At 38.8% G+C, this 19396-nt stretch overlaps 1 protein-coding gene across 3 annotated transcripts in view; it reads left to right on the top strand.

Annotated features, from left to right (window-relative positions):
* LOC122803493 (ankyrin repeat and SOCS box protein 11-like) overlaps nt 1–19396 on the top strand; it is a 279636-nt gene that overhangs the window by 173630 nt on the left and 86610 nt on the right. For all 3 annotated transcript variants that reach the window (XM_044073127.1, XM_044073128.1, XM_044073129.1), the window contains exon 3: nt 1365–1472. In XM_044073127.1, coding sequence (XP_043929062.1) covers nt 1365–1472 — 108 coding nt within the window. The remainder of the gene's footprint in view (nt 1–1364; nt 1473–19396) is intronic.

Raw genomic sequence — 19396 nt, 5'->3', positions numbered from 1 at the left:
AAACTTCTAAACTGAGTAGTCCATATCTATATTTACCCATCTTATTTAAGTTTATAATTCTTCATTTTCATTTTTAAAACATACTTGTCTTGATTTTCCATACTTTGTAATGTACTTTTCTTGTTGGCCTGTGTCCTGTTTTCCAGGGAAACCTGAAGTGGCATTTATGTATAATAGAGGAAAATTTGAGCTGGATATACACACTAAGGGAATTTTTCTACTCTTTTTGTCAGTAAGTTCCATGAGATCATTAATATTCACTTAAGCTATCTCCAACACAGGAAGATTTTTTTCCTTCCTTATCTTCCTGCAGTGACCATTGGCTACCACCAACCAGTTCCTTTTCTCATTCGCCAGGTCTACTGGACCCATCTCACTCCACTGGGCTTAACCTGGCCCACTTCTGGGACTGGTGAGGAGATAAATTATGCTGGTGCAGCATCCTATTGCTGACAGACAGTGTGCAGTAACTCCTACCACCCCGTGGCAGCACTGCAAGCTCTACAGTGGCAAGATTAGGGATGTGCATGTGTGCTAAACAGCCTGCAGTATGAAGCTCGCCAGGTTCTAAGGTCTGGTATTGTAGCCTAGGCAGCCTCCTTTCTCCTAGGATGAGCGAGCCAGCATTGGCTGCTCACTTCTATCCTCTTCCATCCAGTCCATCGCATGCTGGTGCTGTTAGTCAAACATGGATCATCTGGGCTCTATCGTTCTGTGCTGCAGGGCTGTGGATTGCCGACTCAGGCAGATTTGACCTCCTTGTAATCAAATGACTTCATATTGTTTTACACATCAGTTAAAATATTTTTTTCTCCTTCATTTGTGGTTTGATTATATATTGCTTCTTATTGGAAAGATGCTAATTAGCTTTCAAAGAAAGGGTTATACAGATCTATGCTATTTTATTTGGGAATCAGTCTACGTAAAACTCCACTGCCAAGCATGAGGAGACAGAAGATCTGCTATGGCAACCCCTAACCGGGAAAAGCCGAAAGAAAGAATCTTTGTTGGAGATATATGTCTTTATAGTTATAGTCTTATCTGTTGTTGAATTGTTTGAAAAAATCAGTTACCCAAAGATGTAGTTAGCAGAGTTAGCTGTAACTGTTTTGTTAAAGATATTTTACCTCTGTGTCTGATTTGCAATTGTAGATGCCATGAGTTGTGAATATGAAACAATAACTATATATCATTGCACTTAAGTTTAATATTCTTTGCTTTTGCTTGTTGTTACATTGGGTCCAGGCTGAAGAAGATCCACTGTGGATCTGTTTTCAATCTAGTCAGCAACTGATTCAATAATAAATAAATAAATGAAGTCCTTGGTAGCTTAACTAAGGTTCCATATTTTTTATACATTTCAGGGATTTAATGTGAACATTGTGACGGTGGATCGAATATCTGCACTTCATGAAGCCTGCCTTGGTGGTCATGTTGCTTGTGCAAAGGTTTTACTGGAGAATGGAGCTAAAGTAAGTATGGCCTAGCAAAAGCACATCCTATATTAATAAAATAAAATATTTACAGCAGATGTTTCTATTGCAAAAATTCAGCATAACAGTAAAGTTATATGAGAGATATATGATGATATACTTTTTTGAAAGCATAATGTCACAACATATCACGCAGTGACTGTAACATGTTTGTCTTCTGAATCTGTGTTATTTAGCAGCCTAATGATGGCCGTCATATTGATCACTTTCACAGCAGCGTTAGCTATGTGGGTTATATCCTGCCAAGGATATAAGAGCCAACCAGCATCAGAATCTTCAGGGCAGCTTCCATGCACTTCAACTGTCAGGAAGCTCACACAGAGCTTTCTAAAAGCAAGTTTGCACACCATACCCTTCAGAGATTTACTGCTGCCAAGCACGATACTCTTCTGTGGGTTTTGAGGATCATTGGTCAGTTTGTGCCGTTCATTTGCTGGACACATAAGTTCCCTGTGAGGAAAAAGCCTTCCATTTAATATTTGTAGTTATTATTATAGCAATAACCCACGCCTGGGTGTGGGTAATGCTGGATTTACCCACGGTTGGTGTGGTTTGGTCACGGGCAGCCCGAGTGGCCAAACAAAGACAACTGTGGGTAAATCCAGCATTACCCACACCCAGAAGTGAGTTATTATATATAATGACATTATTTAAGAAAAAAAATAATTACTTTTCTTAAATAATGGCATTGTATAATACCTCCTTGCTGCCCTTCTGCAGCTGTCTGATATTCTGTGGCAGTTCAGAGCTGTGGGTGGAATCAATGGAGAAAGCAAGATCTCCGTTGTTTTTACAAACTGTCTCGCTATGTTAAAGGAGTTTAACATAGCGAGACAGCTTTGAAAAAAGCAAAGGAGAAAGCAAGATCTCCGTTGCTTTTTACAAAGTGTCTTGCTATGTTAAAGGAATGGAGATAGGAAGATCTCCATTACTTTTTTTAAAGCTTTCTCACTATATTAAGCTCGTTTAACATAGCGAGACTGTGTAAAAAGCAACAGAGATCTTGCATTCTCCGTTGCTGTAAAAAAAAAAAAAGTTATACTAATGGAAAAAGTCCGGGCAACCGGGCCTTTTTCCATTACTATAACTCTGATTTACAACGTGCACGCTGACCAATCAGCATGCACATTTTGGAATATTAATGGGGGGTCATTGTGTAATATACTTTCTTCTTCAGGAAAGTTATTTTAAAGCTAGGAGCTTGTGTTTTAATGGACTGTGTCACTTATTTGTCTCTAATACAAATAATGAGAAGGCTTGGGGTTTCATTCTGATGCTTTAATATATGCAAACACATCAGGATAGATAGCATCATCATCAAATATGAACAAACTAATTAACAAACAGAGCTTACAAACATACATGCTTACATCTCAACGGCTAACTACAAAATGGCAGTCAGGCTCGCACGTCCTCAGTATTTATACTCTAGTGCAAGTCCTTGGATAGCTTCTTAAAGGTATATACACTCTCATTGATCTACAGACTGTTACAAGACTCTCCTGTACTTTTAGACAGAAGTTTTTTTTTTCTTTCCTGTCAGTTGAAAAGTTGTTTAAAGTACCTGAAAACCAATTTTTCTGTGGAGAAATTGTCTTTACTTTACTCTATGTGACTGGCACAGTGTCTTAAAGTGCTTTTAGTGTGCTTGTCTGGGAAAAGAAGTGACATTTAAAGAGTTTTTATTTTTAACAACATTCGCTGCTTGTTTTCCCTAGGAAAGAGGGACCATTTTTGAGCTGACGTGGAACAAACTGTTGGTCCCATAGTTATTCTTTCTTCTATCCATAAAAAGAAAAAGTTAAGCAAGCAGCCTTTGCCATCACAGCAGGCTAGCAATTTGCCTCAGCAGCAGGTGGGATACTCTGCTGTTGTGGCCATTTGTTGTACCTGAGACCACTCATCTTTTACCCCCAAATACCTCTTGTGTAACATCTACAGCCACTATGGACCAGGGGTTAGCCACATCTTCTGTTACTATTGAAGTCCCCTCTGTGAGCAAAGGAGAGCTATTCTTGTTAGTCCTGGGGCAGGGAACAGGGCAGGCTTCCCTGATGTGCCAGAATGTTGTGCTCATCCCAAGAGAAGCTGCTGCTTCCACTAATAATGCTATTGCCCCATTTTTTCTGCCAAAAAGAAGCAGAAAACCAAGTGTACTTCCTCATCCTCCAGACCAGACATTTATTTTCATCTGTCCTTCATCAAATGCTGTCCCAGGGAAAGATAGAATCAGTTCCCCATTCCCAGGTGGGAAACATGTTTTATTTAAAGATGCTTTCAGTGTCAAAGAAAGAAAATGTTTAGAGACCAGTTTTGGATCTTTCTTTCTTTCCTAAGCCTGTTTGTGATAGTGCCCAAATTCAGAATAATGTCACTTCACAAACTGTTACTTCTTCCTCCTCATTCAAGCTTCCTGGTAACGTCAGATTTAAAAGATACTTAACATCATATCCTTATTCATCCATATTTCAGGTGCTTCTTAGTGTTTTTTGTTTCTGGATCCCATTATCAGTTCTCTGCCTTACCCTTTGGACTATCCACTGCACCAAGAGGTTTCACAAAGTGTCTAGTTCCAGTTATAGCCTATTGCAGGCTACAGGGCATCCACATTTTCCATATTTAGACAACCTGCTTATTCTTGTAGATACTTTTTCCAAGTGACAGGAATCTCTGTGTTGGGTGAGAGATCTCTTTCACAAGCTGGGTTTCTAAGAGAACATTCAAAAGCTTTCTTGACTCCTCACAAGATTGTGTTTTGGGGATATCAACTAGACACCACAGTTCAAAGAGCATTTCTTCCAAAGGAAAAAAGTAGATTCAGATCTAGTTCTCTTTCTGGCGTTTTCCACTCAACCTTTCATTACTGCTAGTCGATACCGTAGGATCTCAGGTCTCATGGCTTCTATGATTCTCATGATACCCTGGCAAGACTCCACATAAAAAGATACATTGGTATTTGAACTCTCTTTGTTCCCAGCACCAGCACTCTTTGTTTTTTTAAATCCCAGTTGGGTTTGTCAGAAGAGAAATCAGTTGGTGGAGACAACAGATCTCCCTAAATCCAGGTTTCCTTTCTCCCTTCCTGTTCCAAAGCAGCCAGTCACCACAGACACTAACATTGTAAAAGCAGCCAACTCCAAATCCAGCTCTAGACAATTGACAAGTGGAGTACCTCAGGGTTCAGTCCTGGGACTGCTCTTGTTTGGCGTCTACTTCTCTGAAGTACAGGCCAACACTAAGGGACTCTGGCTAACAAAGTTTGCAGATGACTGCAAACTGGGAACCATTATTGAATCCCCAAATGATGTGGATATTCTACAAAAGGACTTTACAGAAACAGATTATTGGTGCCAGAGCTATGGGCTCAAGCTCGATGCGAAGAAATGTATAGGTTCATAGGTTCATAGGTTCATACTAGGCTATCTGTCCTAGGGCATTTATAAGCCTAGCCAGAGTGTGTTTGGCTTTCGCCACCCATTTTAAATTAATTTTGCTGTGCCCTTTTTCGAGGTTAGTATACTGTGCCTCTGTCTAGCAGTGACACAGAAGTGATACCCGGGGTAAACCTACAATCTCCCATCCACTCATATAGGTTCATAGGTTCATACTAGGCTGTACAGTTATCCCCTTTGGGAAAAAACATGTACCTGTGAATGACCACATAGATGGCAGTACACTAAACTTCGAAAGTGTGATAAGAGACTTAGGGATACAGGTGGACAGTGGTCTCACCTTCGATAACCACATTGCCGCAACAGTCAGGAAATCCTTCTATGTGGCACACCTCATCCCTAAGGGCTTTTCATCCAGAAAAAAGGAGGTCATTGTCCCACTGTACTCATCCCTCATTAGACTCATTATAGAATACAACGCCCTGTTTGGTATATACCTCTCAAGACATTTGCAACAACTGGAAAGGCCACAGAAATACCTCACTAAAAGAATCACATGCCTAAAGCAGATGCCCAATGCTGACCATCTAAAAAAGCTCCAGCTATACTCTGTTGCATATCATCTACTCAGAGGCGATCTCTGCTTAACATACAAGGCCATGTCAAATCCAGAACTGCTGGACATGCTACACTTAAAGAAATCCCAATCCCTCAGAGCCACACGCTCCAAGGATCTAAACCTTGTTATCACAATGAACAAAACATGCTGGAGGGATAAGGTTCCTGACCCAGAGACTCCCCAGACTCTGGAATAGACTGCCCATACATGTCAAGCAGAGCGTCTCTTTTACCCTCTTCAAAAGGAACCTTGACAATTGGATGGGAGGTAGGAAATTCACCCCAGGGATCATGTCAGTCACCTTGCTAGACAGGGGTTCAGGGAAGTAAATATTGTGGGAAGAAAAATCCAGGGAATTGTTATGGCTAGGCTTGTATAGGCCCTAGGGCTGATAGCCTAGTATCAACCTATGAACCTATGAATATAAAAATTATGGAGAATGTTACTCCATACCTTGGATGTCCATAGACGACTTAGGTACTATTTTGACAGAAGTAAATCTTTCAGATCTCTGCATCAATTATTTATTTCTTGTGAAGGTAAGAAAGGACAAAAATTCCCTGCAGACTATTCTATCAGAAATACTGGGTGAGCAAATTGGTATGACTAAAGAAATTATTTTTTGTGCTATGATACAGAATTGGAATTACTTATAATTAGTAAGGCATTGCTGAATCTAATTACAGTGGCTGCCAAAAATGCAATTTCTAGGAAATGGAAGTCAAAGTTTAAACTAACTGGACTAGAAGTAGTGAATATAGTAACAGAAATAAAACAACTGGGAATGGGATCTTTAGAAAAGGATAGGTGCAAATTTCATAGAAAAAAAAAGGAAAACTGTGGGAACAATACATGCAGATGAGGAATGAGGTTTAAAAGAAGACAGGATTTGAATAAGCTATGTAGTGTTTGACTGACAATAACTAGATTGATTATAAGTAATGTCTAATGTTTGCAACTAAAATTATGTCAATATGGTTTGTTTTCATTTATATAAATGTATGATTGTCTATGTCATAAGTGATAATTTAATAAAAAATATTTCTTGTTCATAAAAGGAAGAAAAAAAAGACCAACCGCTACCAGGGTCTTAGCTGCATCTATGGCTTTTTGGAAAAGTTTGAATTCTGAATGTATTCCAGAAGTTGCTACTTTGTCTTCTGTATGTACGTTTACAAATCACTATAAACTTGATTCCTCTAGGTGGAGATCAGGCTTTGCTAGGACAATTCCTCAGGGACTTCTTAACTGTTGTCCTTCCACCTCCCAAATGTAGTAAGCTATACGAATCCACCCATATAGCTAAGGATACTGCAGCAGTGATCAATATGATGGACATAGTACAGTTGTGTAAGTAAACTTCCCATAACAGTATATGTTCAAATGATCACTACTGCAGTAGCCACTGCCTCCCTCCATACCTTTTGTTTTTTGGTACATTGCTTATGCCTGGGTGTGATCATTTATTTTTTTTTCCAAGCATTGTTCCTTTTGGGCTCAGCCTCACTATCTCTGTTGGCAGGAAAACTCTCAAGGGCTTGGTGGCCAAATTTGACTTTTAGTCAGCTACTCCCGAGCTGCCTAACAATTTGGGTATGTCGAAGGCACCTTGAAGTGCTGGAAGCAGGCTGGATGTTATATCCTTGCCAATATATGACTTATAGAGCTTAGGCTACTGCAGCAGTGATCATATGAACATCTACTGCTATGGTAAGTTTACTTACACAACTGTACTTTATAGAACTAAGTCTTAGATGTATGATATTATGAATAGTGTGGCTTATAATATGAACAACAGTGGCTAACATATTCTACCACAGATGCATCTAAGAGACAACCACACAGTTCAGGGAAAAACAAAGAAACATCTGTAGAAAATATCTGCAAACTGCCTTTTTTGAAATATCATGAGAGATATGCAAATTTCATAACATGCTAATGAGGGAGTATGAATTCAGCCTTCAGATCTGTAAGCATCGGATCACTTTAAGGGCCTGTATTAGGCCTAGTAAGTTTTGTTTTTAATGTTATTGTTTGGCAAATTACTTCAACTTAGAAATTAGTCATCTTGTTTATTAATGATCTCAAGGTCAGGGCAGTAGTGGTTGAGTATATGTTTACAGAGAAAGGAATGGAATATATTTTTGTAGAGGACAACAATGTATTGTAGGATGGTGCAGTAACGGGCATGAAGAGTTCAGACTTGTCAGGTCTGCAGGAATGGATGAATGTATGGTTGTGTAAACTTAGCACATAGAGGTGCAAAAATAAATCATCACAGTAAATAACGAGGGAACAGTTATAAATGAAGTAATCACAGCAAAAAGTAGGAAGAGACTTTTGTGTCAGTAAACTGGAGCACTTAAAGGCGATACATCAGTGTGAGGTAAGTCATTATGTTGTGCTGCTGGAATACTGAAAACTCAGTGAAAGGCACTAATTGCATGGAAATGAGATGTTACGTCTGTTGAGACGCCGATGACAATACTGTGTGAAGCCTTTTTCTGCAGAACCAGAGACTGGATGCTGTCCAGAAGGCAGCAGTCACACCAGTGAGCCTGTTGGATATAGTATAATAATAAATGTGGAGACTTAGGACTCGTAGAATAAAAGATGGGACAATAGTGATGTACAGACAAAGAGTCAACAAGGTCGACATTGGATTAATAGGGCAGTCATTTTACAGCTGCATTGGGGAGGCACTTTTCAACTGAACAGTGGAAAGACTGAACAAACAGCCACAGGAAGGAATCTCAGATCATGTAGAGGATGAAAATTAAATGGCTGTAGATGAGTGATGTGATGTTTTGTGTATAAAAGATACCTGAATATTTGAAATTTCTTTGACTTATTTATTTGCCTTTGTATTTTGAATATTGTCTCCTAATCTTCTGTAAGCCATTTCTCATTTAGTATGTATATTTCCCCATTTTTGATACATTTCTACTTTGTTTTTAACCTCCTGTCACTTATCAGTGCTTTATACAGCCTATTCACTAATCTTTTATTGCTCGCTTCATGAGTTCTTGCTTCCTTTATTCTTTTAACTATCTCAAGTTCTTGCATTTCTCTCTTTTTTGTTTCAGGTTCAGAAGTCGCTGATATTCTTGTCAGCCCCTTTAATTTTAACCATTTAGCCTGTTTGACCCTATTTTTTTCTACTATTTCCTTCCTTGACATCAACTCCTGTCCTGATCTCAATTGGTCCCAATATTGTGTTTTTCCTCTCTTGGCCTTCATCTAACTACTGTTGCATTCTTGATTGTGATATCTAGATTATTAAATCATACAGGGAACAATTCCAAGGTCCTGTAGTCTTTCACTCTTTCATTTAAAATTCTCTCTCTGATTGCTCTCATACCTCCCTGCTGCTGTTTCCATTTGCATTGTGTTATAAACTTGCCACCATGTACCAATGTCATTTCTAGGTATTCCCTCTGGCAATCTTCCCATGAGCAACATTTTCCAACTTGATATAGTTTCCATTTTGAAGTAAATAGAGTACCCTTGCCTGCACTGCATTATACTACTCTAAATTTGGGAAATGTAACCCCCCCCCCCCATCAACTGGTTTTGCCATAATCTTCCAGTTATTCTCATAGCTTTTTCCTTCCAGAGGTATTTTCAGAATTCTTTTCTCAACCCCATCCGTTCCTTTTTCCCATGCTGCCCTAAAATGCTTGGCCTTCATATAGTATCAGGTATTAGAAACATATTCACCATTAGAATTCTTTAGTTGAGATCTATTTTTATTGTGTTTTACTTTGTAATATTGTACTTATTTGGGTATGCATTTCCAAACAAGTGTTTGTTCATTCTCAATGATTCACTAGAATTCCAAAGTCATACCTCCAGATACTTATTTTTACAGTGACCACAAAGACAATGAAAGTCTTGTACCAGTCTAAAAGATTGTATATAGTTTATGCACAGAACCCTTGGCTTTTATATCTTGCAATACCTGTGAACTGTCCTTAGTTATGCAAACAAATGTGGAATGTCCCTCTCCAGTTCAATTAAAAAAACTATTTCATTATTTTCAAATAGTGCTTATTTTAATCCCTCCCCACTTCAAACCATCCTTTGATTGTAGACTGCCTAATTCTTTGTGCCAGTGGCTCCAAGTAAATTGTGACAACACTCAGGACAGGGTCAACCCTTTTTAGGTTCCCCTTGTTATATTTATTTCCTCTACATTACTCCATCAGTTTTAATTTTAACTACAGAATCCCTGCATAGGTCTCTTATTAACCAAGCCAGGTCTCGAGGAAATCTAGTTTTTTTCCAAAGCCCCCCTCCAAATATTGCCACTGAACCCTATCAAACCCTTTTTCCATGTCTAGTCCCAGCATAGTTGTGTCTTTCTTTCAGCCTTTCTCTGTATCACATAAACTAATATTATATTGTGAAATGTGTGTCACCACTTCACAAAACTGCATTCATCATGACTGATAGCTGGGGGAGGACCTCCACTATCTCATTAGATAAAATTACTGCAAAGAGCTTATAATCATGATTTAATACAGGTTCTCAGTATCTTTTCCCTCTTTCTTTATTACTGTAATTACTGGTTTCTTCAAGGACTTCGAATCTATTTTTCACTCAGGACCTTGTTGAATATCTTTACCCAAAATGGTATTAATTCCTTATAATTTTGTTTCTACAGGTTAATTGGTAACTAATCCCTTTCTGGTGATTTATCCCCTTGTAACCTTTTTAATTAATTTACAATCTCTTGTTGTGATATAGGTTGCATCAGACTATCCCTTTCCTGTCTTGTGAGAGGTCTCAAATCTATCCTTTCTAGGTGTGCTTCAGTTTTCAATTCCTCAGTATTTCCAGTACTTTGCTGATGATATAAAGTCTCACAAAATGTTTTAAATACCTTAATTAGGGCAGCTAGCTCTTGGAGAATACACGATGCTTATGTCTTTTATCTTTACTATGCTTTTTTAACTTCTGCTGTCTTAATCTCCCTGCTAGCATTTTGTGCAGCCTAGGACTGTTAGCAATACAATTTAAGTGTCTTGCTAGCTTTTTCCTTTCTATCAATTCATCCAAATGCTGAGTCCATTTTTTCTGCAGCTCCCATAAATAACTTGCCTCCTCCTCCTTTAGATTTCCTGATAAGTTTTCTAGATCCTTTATTTTCTCTAGATCCAGTCATTTGTACTCAATAACGCAGGTCCACCAGTTACTTTCCTCCCTTTTCAAAACATTTCCTATTCTATCTTTTAAACCATCCAATTCAATTATTAACTGTTTCTCATTTTTGGGTTAACTTACCAAGTTCATCTTTGAGTTGTTTTAAAAACAAATTTAGTTTCTCCTCAAATTTCCACCAACTACCATCGGCCCTCCAGTGACGCACCAAACTAAAGCTGGTTGGGGCCCTGATTGTGCATTCCAGTAAAGCATGATCTGATAATGGCCTAGGGTACATATATACTCAGTTTACCAGAAACTCATATTGCTGAGTTATATATACCCTACCTAATCCGGGCCATTTTCCAAATCTGTCTGAATATGAGTATGTTTGCTTGCTTACAGTCCTCCTTCTTCTATTACTCCAACTTTGCACTTTGCATATTAGTTTAAATAGTCAGCCTTCTTCCAAAAATCATGTTGCTGTAACTCCTCTACTTACATCCTCCTTGTCAGTTATCAAGTTCCACTCTCCTGCCAAAATCAGTATTCCCTGATGAAACTCACTGATTTCTCCTGATAGGTTCATTTTCTCATCTCATCTCTGTTTGTTCCTGGTGGGACATAAATGTTGGCTATTGTAATACTATTCTGACACCATTCCCTCCTTAAAATGACATAACTCCCTCTGTTATGAACTTTTTCTTCCTCAGTAGTTACCCCACTACCCCCTGCTATTATTGTAGTATCCCCCCTTTCTTCCTTGGTATGCTCCTGCATAATATCCCATCCCTCCTAATTTCTTTAACATCTCTTTACTCTCACTTTTATCGAGGTGTGTCTCTTACAACAGTATACTATAATTTAGTAAACACAAAGAAACAAAGCAGCTGTAATCTTCCCAAGACTTTAATGTTAGCACTTTCATATAAAATAATGCTTAGACTTCTTCAGACATCTCTTACTCAGAATGCTATACTTTTTATACATCCATTAATTAATTATATAATTAAACAATCAAGCATGTAAATAATCAAAACCAGATAAATCCAAGTAAAAAGGGGACTCATAGAACAAACAGTGAAGTCATCTTGCACATTTAAAACTTCTTTAAAAGCCTTATACTTTCGTGATAATGTGTTCCAGTTTCATAAACAGCACCTTTTTGTATTGTTTCTCGGTACTACCCTGTTTGTTTGTTGCATTCTGATGGCCTTCCTCTTCCCTCTATGCCCGCTTGAAATGTTCCAATTCTTCTCCACCATACTCTGGATCTAGACAGGATTTAACTTTGTGCAGAAAAAAAAATGTTAAAAGTTGTGGGATACGCCAGCTTGAATCTTAAATTGAAATCATTGCTTTTAAAAAAATGAAGTAAATCTGTTTCTTTTATGTAGGTACCCATGGAGAAGTTGTGGGTAACAAAGACACTGTTATTAAAGATGATCACTTGTTTACCTTGGACATGGGCCAGTGGAACACTAGACACCAGGATACTCTTCAGATTGGCATAATGGTTAAGGGATTTACCTCACAGACACAAGGTACAGGGTTTAATTCTCAGCTTTGAGGGAAGCTGGCTAAGCTTAAATGGCCCAGAAGGGCATTTAGCTTAGTACTAACCTATTAACCTATGAACCTATAAAAAAGATTAAAATGCTTCATCCTCTCACCTCATACAGAGGAAATTAGCCCTGTGCACCACCACTACACACCAGAATACTATTACAGGTGGGTGCCTTAAAGCCACTAATACAGATACCAACCCTGTGTCCTCCCACCTTCCACCGCAGATATTAGTCCTGTGACCCAGCACTAGACACCAGGATACTATTATAGGTATGGTGCCTTAAAGCCACTAATAGGGATACCAACCCTGTATCCTCCCACCTCCCACAGCAAATATCAGTCCTGTGCACCAGCACATGACACCAGGATACTATTATAGGTATGGTGCCTTAAAGCCACTAATACGGATACCAACCCTGTGTCCTCCCACCTCCCACAGCAGATATTAGTCCTGTGACCCAGCACTAGACACCAGGATACTATTATAGGTATGGTGCCTTAAAGCCACTAATAAGGATACCAACCCTGTATCCTCCCACCTCCCACAGCAGATATTAGTCCTGTGCACCAGGACTAGACACCAGGATGCTATAATAGGTAGGGTGCCTTAAAGCCACTAATAGGGATACCGACCATGTATCCACCCACCTCCCACAGCAGATCTTAGTCCTGTGCACCAGCACTAGACACCAGAATACTATTATAGGTGGGTGCCTTAAAGCCACTAATAAGAAAAGCATCCATGTATCCTCCCACCTCCCACAGGACATATTAGTCTTGTACACCAGCACTAGACACCAGGATACTATTATAGGTGGGTGCCTTAAAGCCACTAACAGGGATACCAACACAGTATGCTCCTACCTCAAACAGCAGATATTAGTCCTGTACACCAGGACTAGACACCAGGATAGTATTATAGGTGGGTGTTTTAAAACCACTAATAAGGAAACAATCCATGTATCATCCCACAGCAGATATTAGTTCTCCACACCACCATTAGACACTAGGGATAATTGAAAATATTATTTAAGTGTTTAAAAATATGGAAATTAAAAGGGGAAAAAAGGGTTTAAACTCTACAACCGTGACACAAGGAAGCACCAACATTAACCCAATGCACTAAATGACCATTTAGTGTTAGTGCAGTAGGGTTATTTAGTACATAACATGAATCATGAAACTCTAATGTCTGGCATGATTCATTGAAAGCAATACTGCTTGAGTCACAAACCGTAGTGAAGGGAGGCTCTAGGAGGATCACTAGTTGGCGCCAGAGAGACTGTTTAAACTGCTGCCATTACTGACATAAATAGTAATGCAGTGACAGCTCTAACATCAATACACACTCTACCAACATTAAGAAGAATGAAACTTTAATGTCTGATATTAATGACTGATTTCAAGAATCTGTCATTTATGATGGCAGGGACAAAAAAATAAGAAGAGACATCTGGGATATTCTGTCATCTCTTAAACAAGAAAGAGGTATCTGGTAAGTGTGTTTGTGTGCGTTTGAATGTGTGTAATGTGTGGGGAAATAAATGGGGGTTGTCTGTGCCAACACGATGCATGAGCTGCCAGTGTTAACTACTGCAGGAAACTGCCAGTTAGCATTAGTGATAACTGACGGTGATTCAGAAACATACAAACTAGCAGATGCTAAAGTCTTTTCTTATTGCAGTTAATGTGTCTGAATTACAAATTGCCACATTGCGTAAATAGCCCCCTTTACCACAGCTCTTACCAGCAGTGCTGTGGTTCTCCCTGAATTCCAGGGAGGATGTGATAAGCTAGTTTCAACATAAAATATCCATGCATTTTGAGTCCATTGACAGGAATAGGTTTGCATTGTCAGTTTCCATTGAAAAGGGACTTGATAAGATACATCTCAGCCAGTCTGTATGGCTTAACAGACAGGGTACATAGTGAGAGTCAGTCAACATAGTGTCCCGCAAGTAGAGCATAAACTGCCTTCTCTTCATTCATACCTCGTGAGTGCAAGACCATTACCCCCAATGTCATTACGAGATCATTCTCATGTCATGTCAAGGGAACTGACCCCACCCTTCTCCACCCCTTATTGTCATGTCTTTCATAGCAGTATAATTTATTTATTTATTGTTAAATGGGCTGGCCATACTGGGTAAAGCCCATTCATAGAGGGTGCAGCAGTAAAAGAAACAACTAGTTCTTCTTTTGGCTTTTCCCGGTTAGGGGACGCCACAGCAGAACTCTGGTCTGCTAATGATTGGCAGTAGACTTTTTATAGGTGCCAAGGTGCCAGCTCGATGCCCAACCTTCAACGAAAAAGAAAATATATACATAATTACAATATTTGCAAATATGTACATTATTCAGATATCCTAAAATGGTATCTGAATGCGACATTTTACAGGACTGAGCATGAAGATTCATACATATAGTGCAGTTAATATTTCTAAAAGATGGTAACTGTACAGTGTACAGCATAGCTTAAAAGATTTATAGTCTACAAGAACAAGGATAGAACTGACTGAAAAAAAGATTGAACACTGCCCCCAAGTTTTTTTTCAAATCCCTCTGCCTTTCAGCCAACAGCCCCCAATAACTTATTTAATCCATTCATTCCTCATGGGGGTGAGAGCTAACACTAGCCCATTTGTTCCCCAATGTATTAAGAGTCTATTATGGGACCATCATCCTGGCAAACATCAGGGTCTCCCCCCTACCTCCAGGAGCTGCTACCATTTCTTGGCAGGTTCTGCAGAGACTTTAATGCCAGTCTCTGGGGAAGGAGCACACAAGCTTCACCATGTGACTGCTCCTGACCTATGTGGCTACACTGTGGCAGCACATCCCTCTGGCCCAGACTCCTTGGGCTGCACAACACAGAGCTCCCACTGGGTGTTGCTCAAACAGTTAACCAGTCCACTCCCCTCCCTCTTGGATATGCGATCCATATTCCACTTACTCCTTTCCTTCTGCCATACTCCCTCCAGCTCCCTAATCAAACACAGGCTGTCTGGGTCACAGTTGGGGTTTTATCCTTCTGTGCCACCACAGGAGGCAAACAGTACCAGAGCTTGATGCATTTTGGCAGACTAAGACTAGAAAGGAGAGGCAATTTAACAAAGTTCTTAAGCAATTCAAACTATATAAGCAACTAATGAAATAAGAAATTTATTACAGGCCACAGGTAGGATGTGAGTGAGAATACTGTCTCCAGTGTTGGAGTTTACTTTTGTGATATGCAGTGGCTTTTGAAAGGATAAACATGTAATGTAGTTCCTCCAAACTGTTAGTCTTGGTGAGTGGCAGGAAACTTTTATAATACTCCTCATGCATCCCCTTGTCATATACTTGTCAACATGGCAAAGGTTAGAACAGTTCATATCACCTCTTGCCAGCTGTAAGACTGAAACACCATGCTTTTTAAAGCAGTAAGAAAGTCTAAGTTTTATTTGTTATATTTCTGCCTTATCCTTACTGGTAAACACTAAAGAATGCCACAAGGGGGGTGTGCCAATTTGCACTATAAAACATTTTGACTGATATTTACAGAGGAGCATAGCAGACCTATGCAGCACAAACTCTGAGGGTACTCATTGTGCCAAGTGTCCAAAGCTAATTATAAATGTAACAGGCAGGGAATAGTTCCAGCATGCTGCACTAAAGGCCACATAAAAAGCAGATGAGCAGTGATAATATACATAGCAGGGCTATATTTATTTTTAGTTTATTATTATTTTATTTTACACTTGTTTATTGGGAAAATATGACTGGATACAGTTCCTTTTTCAGTGGAGGCCTGGGGAGAAAAGCTCCACATTTACAACAGGACAATTGTACAAAATATCAAAACATAACAACAGAGCAGTAACACAATAGATACAGTGTAATACATACAGAATTCTTAATACATCAATTTTACATATATAGACTATGGTTTATACACATTTCTAATATATGTCTATCTACAAAAACTTTATGTATGTGCATAACTATGGAGAAATAACACTATATTATTAAGGAAAAATAGACCAGTTAGTAAATGAGAAAATTACAGTTTTGGGGGCAGAGATTGAGTCAGACTAATTATTGTGAAGGAAAGGATGGCGCGCTGCGGAGAAGATAAGAACAGGGAAGAAAAGATAGAGGAGTTAGAGAGTGTCTGTGGGGGGTGCAAGAAGGCACTCATGAGTTATCCAGGGTTGGTGCATAAGCATAGATTTGTATTCAATAAATGGGATTTAAGTTTTTTTTTAAACAGCTGTCTGTGTATCTGTCAGCAATGAGTTCCAGATTTTGGCCATGCGTGTGGAATAGAGAGAATCTCCAGTGGCATTGTTGGATTTGGTAACTTTTAAGAAGGATTTATTATATGAGTGTAAAGGCAGGGTAGTAGTGTAGGGGAGTAGAAGGTTTTGCAGAACAGGTTTTTTTCAGTTGATTTAGAAGTGTATGGGCCAAAGTAAGTTGGTTATAAGTTAAGAGCTTTTGATAGGTCTGATTTTTTTAGGTTTGTCAGAATGGGTGAGTGTGGAGGTCAGGTGTGTTCTTGCAATGGTAGCCTTTGTGTTATTGGTTAGGCATTGTCCATTTCTATAAAGAGTGCCATTTTTTTAATTTACTTTCTTTACTGTCTGGGCAGTGTGTAGGTTGAATGTCTGGGAAACAGGAGAGATGGTGGTATTGTTTGTAGATGTGATCTTAAACAGAGAGAGGGGATCTGTAGCTCTAGTGGTTTGGAATATCATGAGTTTGGTCTTGTTGACGTTTAGAATAAGTTGAGCTTCAGAAAGCCACATTTCAATTGCAGAGAAGGAATGCTGCATTGTTGTGACTGTTGGGAGTGATGATGCAGCTCATATTAATGTAGAAATGTCTGCATATTGGACTAGGGAGGCATGTAGGTTAGCAGTTTGTAAACTGTTAGTGAAAAGTGTGAAAAGGAGGGTACCTGGAATGGACCCTTGTGGTACACCTAGAGTAACGGGCAGTACAGGAGATGTACTTTGTTGCCATTTTACAGCTTGCTGGCACCCTGTTAAGTAGTCTTTGAACCAAGTAATTGTGTATTGACTAAGGTTTAGTTCTAAGAGTACTTGTATAAGATTGTTATGAGAGATGGTACTGAATGCTATTGATAGATCTAGAAAGATGGAGAATACTATTTTACCGTTGTTCCTATGTTGATTAATGATGTTTGTGAAACTCATTAGGGTGGAAATAGTTCTGTGGTAGGGCTGAAATCCATGTTGGGTTTTGGATAGCAGGTTGTTATCCAGGAGATACTACATAATATGTGAATGGATGCATCTTTCTACAACTTTAGATAGGGTTGACAATAGAGCTATTGGCCTATAGCTGGACAGGTCTAATAATTTTCCCCTTTTGTATAGTGAAATGATGTGTGAAATTTCCCAGATTACTGGTACCTTTTGTTCGGAGATGGATCGGTTTCTTGAGATGGTACTGGGTAGGAAATGGCATCCGCAGCCAGATTGAGATATTCAGCTGGTAGGTTATCAGCTGCTAGGGTTGATGGTTTGAGTTTTTTCAGTAGTTTTTTATAGTGTCTGTTTGCACAGGTTGGAAATCAAAGGTGCTGCTATCTAGGCTTGATGTTTCAATTTCTTTGAAGGTGGTGGAACAGTTATTATTTATGAGGGCTATTATGGACTCAGTGAAATACTTATTAAACTGCATAGCTATAGAGCTTCAGTTGTTAGTGGTTATAGGGGTGGGGGTACTGGTGTTTCCAGGTTGTAGAATTTATTAATAGAGGACCAAAGCATCTGAGGATTATTGTGATGTTTAGTTTGAATGTATTGGTAGTGATTAACCTTGTCCTGTTTGATCTGTTTTTTAGCTTTTTTCTAAGTTCTTGATATGCCTGTTAAGTTAATCACTTGTTTTGCTTTTTTTGCCAGAGATTCTAAACTTTCTCTCTCTCTCATTTAATAGTGATCTGGTTTCTTTTGTTAACCATGGGGCATAGTTGGCTTTTATTCTTATTGCTCTTGGGGGAACTAGTCTATTCAGAATGTTCAGGAAAGTTAAGTTGAAGTATTCTATAGCTTCCTCTAGGGGTAGATGTTTTATTGATTCCCACTTACAGAGTTTAAGGGTGGATATGAAATTTGAATAATTTTTTTTGTTCCTAATTTCATGACAGTTTCTTTTGTTAACCATGGGGCATAGTTGGCTTTTATTCTTATTGCTCTTGGGGAAACTAGTCTATTCAGAATGTTCAGGAAAGTTAAGTTGAAGTATTCTATAGCTTCCTCTAGGGGTAGATGTTTTATTGGTTCCCACTTACAGATTTTAAGGGTGGATATGAAAAGTTTTTTTTGTTCTTAATTTCATGACATCTGGTGAGTTTTGCTGGCTTTATTCGCTACCTGAGTAAAAAGTTAGAAGATGATTGCTGAGACTATCTGGAAAACAACCAGCATGTAAAGACAGAGAAGGTCTGTTTGTTAATATCCTGTCAAGGATAAATTGCCCATTTGATGTTTTATCTAATGGTGGCTTGCATGATTTGGGTGAAGCCATGGATGTTTATGTGATTTGAAGGGTTTTGTGAGTTACAAGTAGTCCAATCTATGCTGAAGTCCCCCAAAATAATTCTTTCTTGGGGAAAAGAGTTTGAGGGCCAGGAGAGGATGTGTTTTAGGATGGAGATGTTGTTACCTGGAGGTATATAGGCTCCGACTATGTTTAAGTATTTTTTGTAATTGATCTTAAGTTTTGTAAAGATTACTTCTGCATTATTGCAGTCAGGAGCATTTTGTTATATGATTTCTAGAATAAGATTACTTTTAAATAGAATGGCTATTTCTGTTCTTTTTTTGGCCTTTCTATTTACCCTATACCTACTGTAATCTGCAGGTAGAATTCCATTACCATTAATTTTTGATTTTAACCAGATTTCTGTAATCAGAACATTGTCAGGAGAGTAGTGGGTGAGAGTGTCATGAAGTTGTTGGGTTTTGTTAACCATACTTCTATTTTTCAAGTTTAATAATATGAATTCAGATCCTTTCTGAGAGAGTTTTAGTAAACTATGGCTGCCATATCAGGGTGTTTGTTGCAATGGGTTGGTGTTGGGGCCAGAGTATGGATGGATATCTCCGCTAAGGGTTAGCTGTGAGGCAATGTGTGATATGCTCTTGAGGAGTTTTGTGTTTTAT

Source organism: Protopterus annectens, chromosome 5.part1, assembly GCF_019279795.1.
Source record: "Protopterus annectens isolate FY-2018-M chromosome 5.part1, PAN1.0, whole genome shotgun sequence".
NCBI classification, from domain to species: Eukaryota; Metazoa; Chordata; order Ceratodontiformes; family Protopteridae; genus Protopterus; species Protopterus annectens.
Note: the sequence above shows the minus strand (reverse complement) of the source record. Positions and strands in the feature narration are given on the sequence as shown.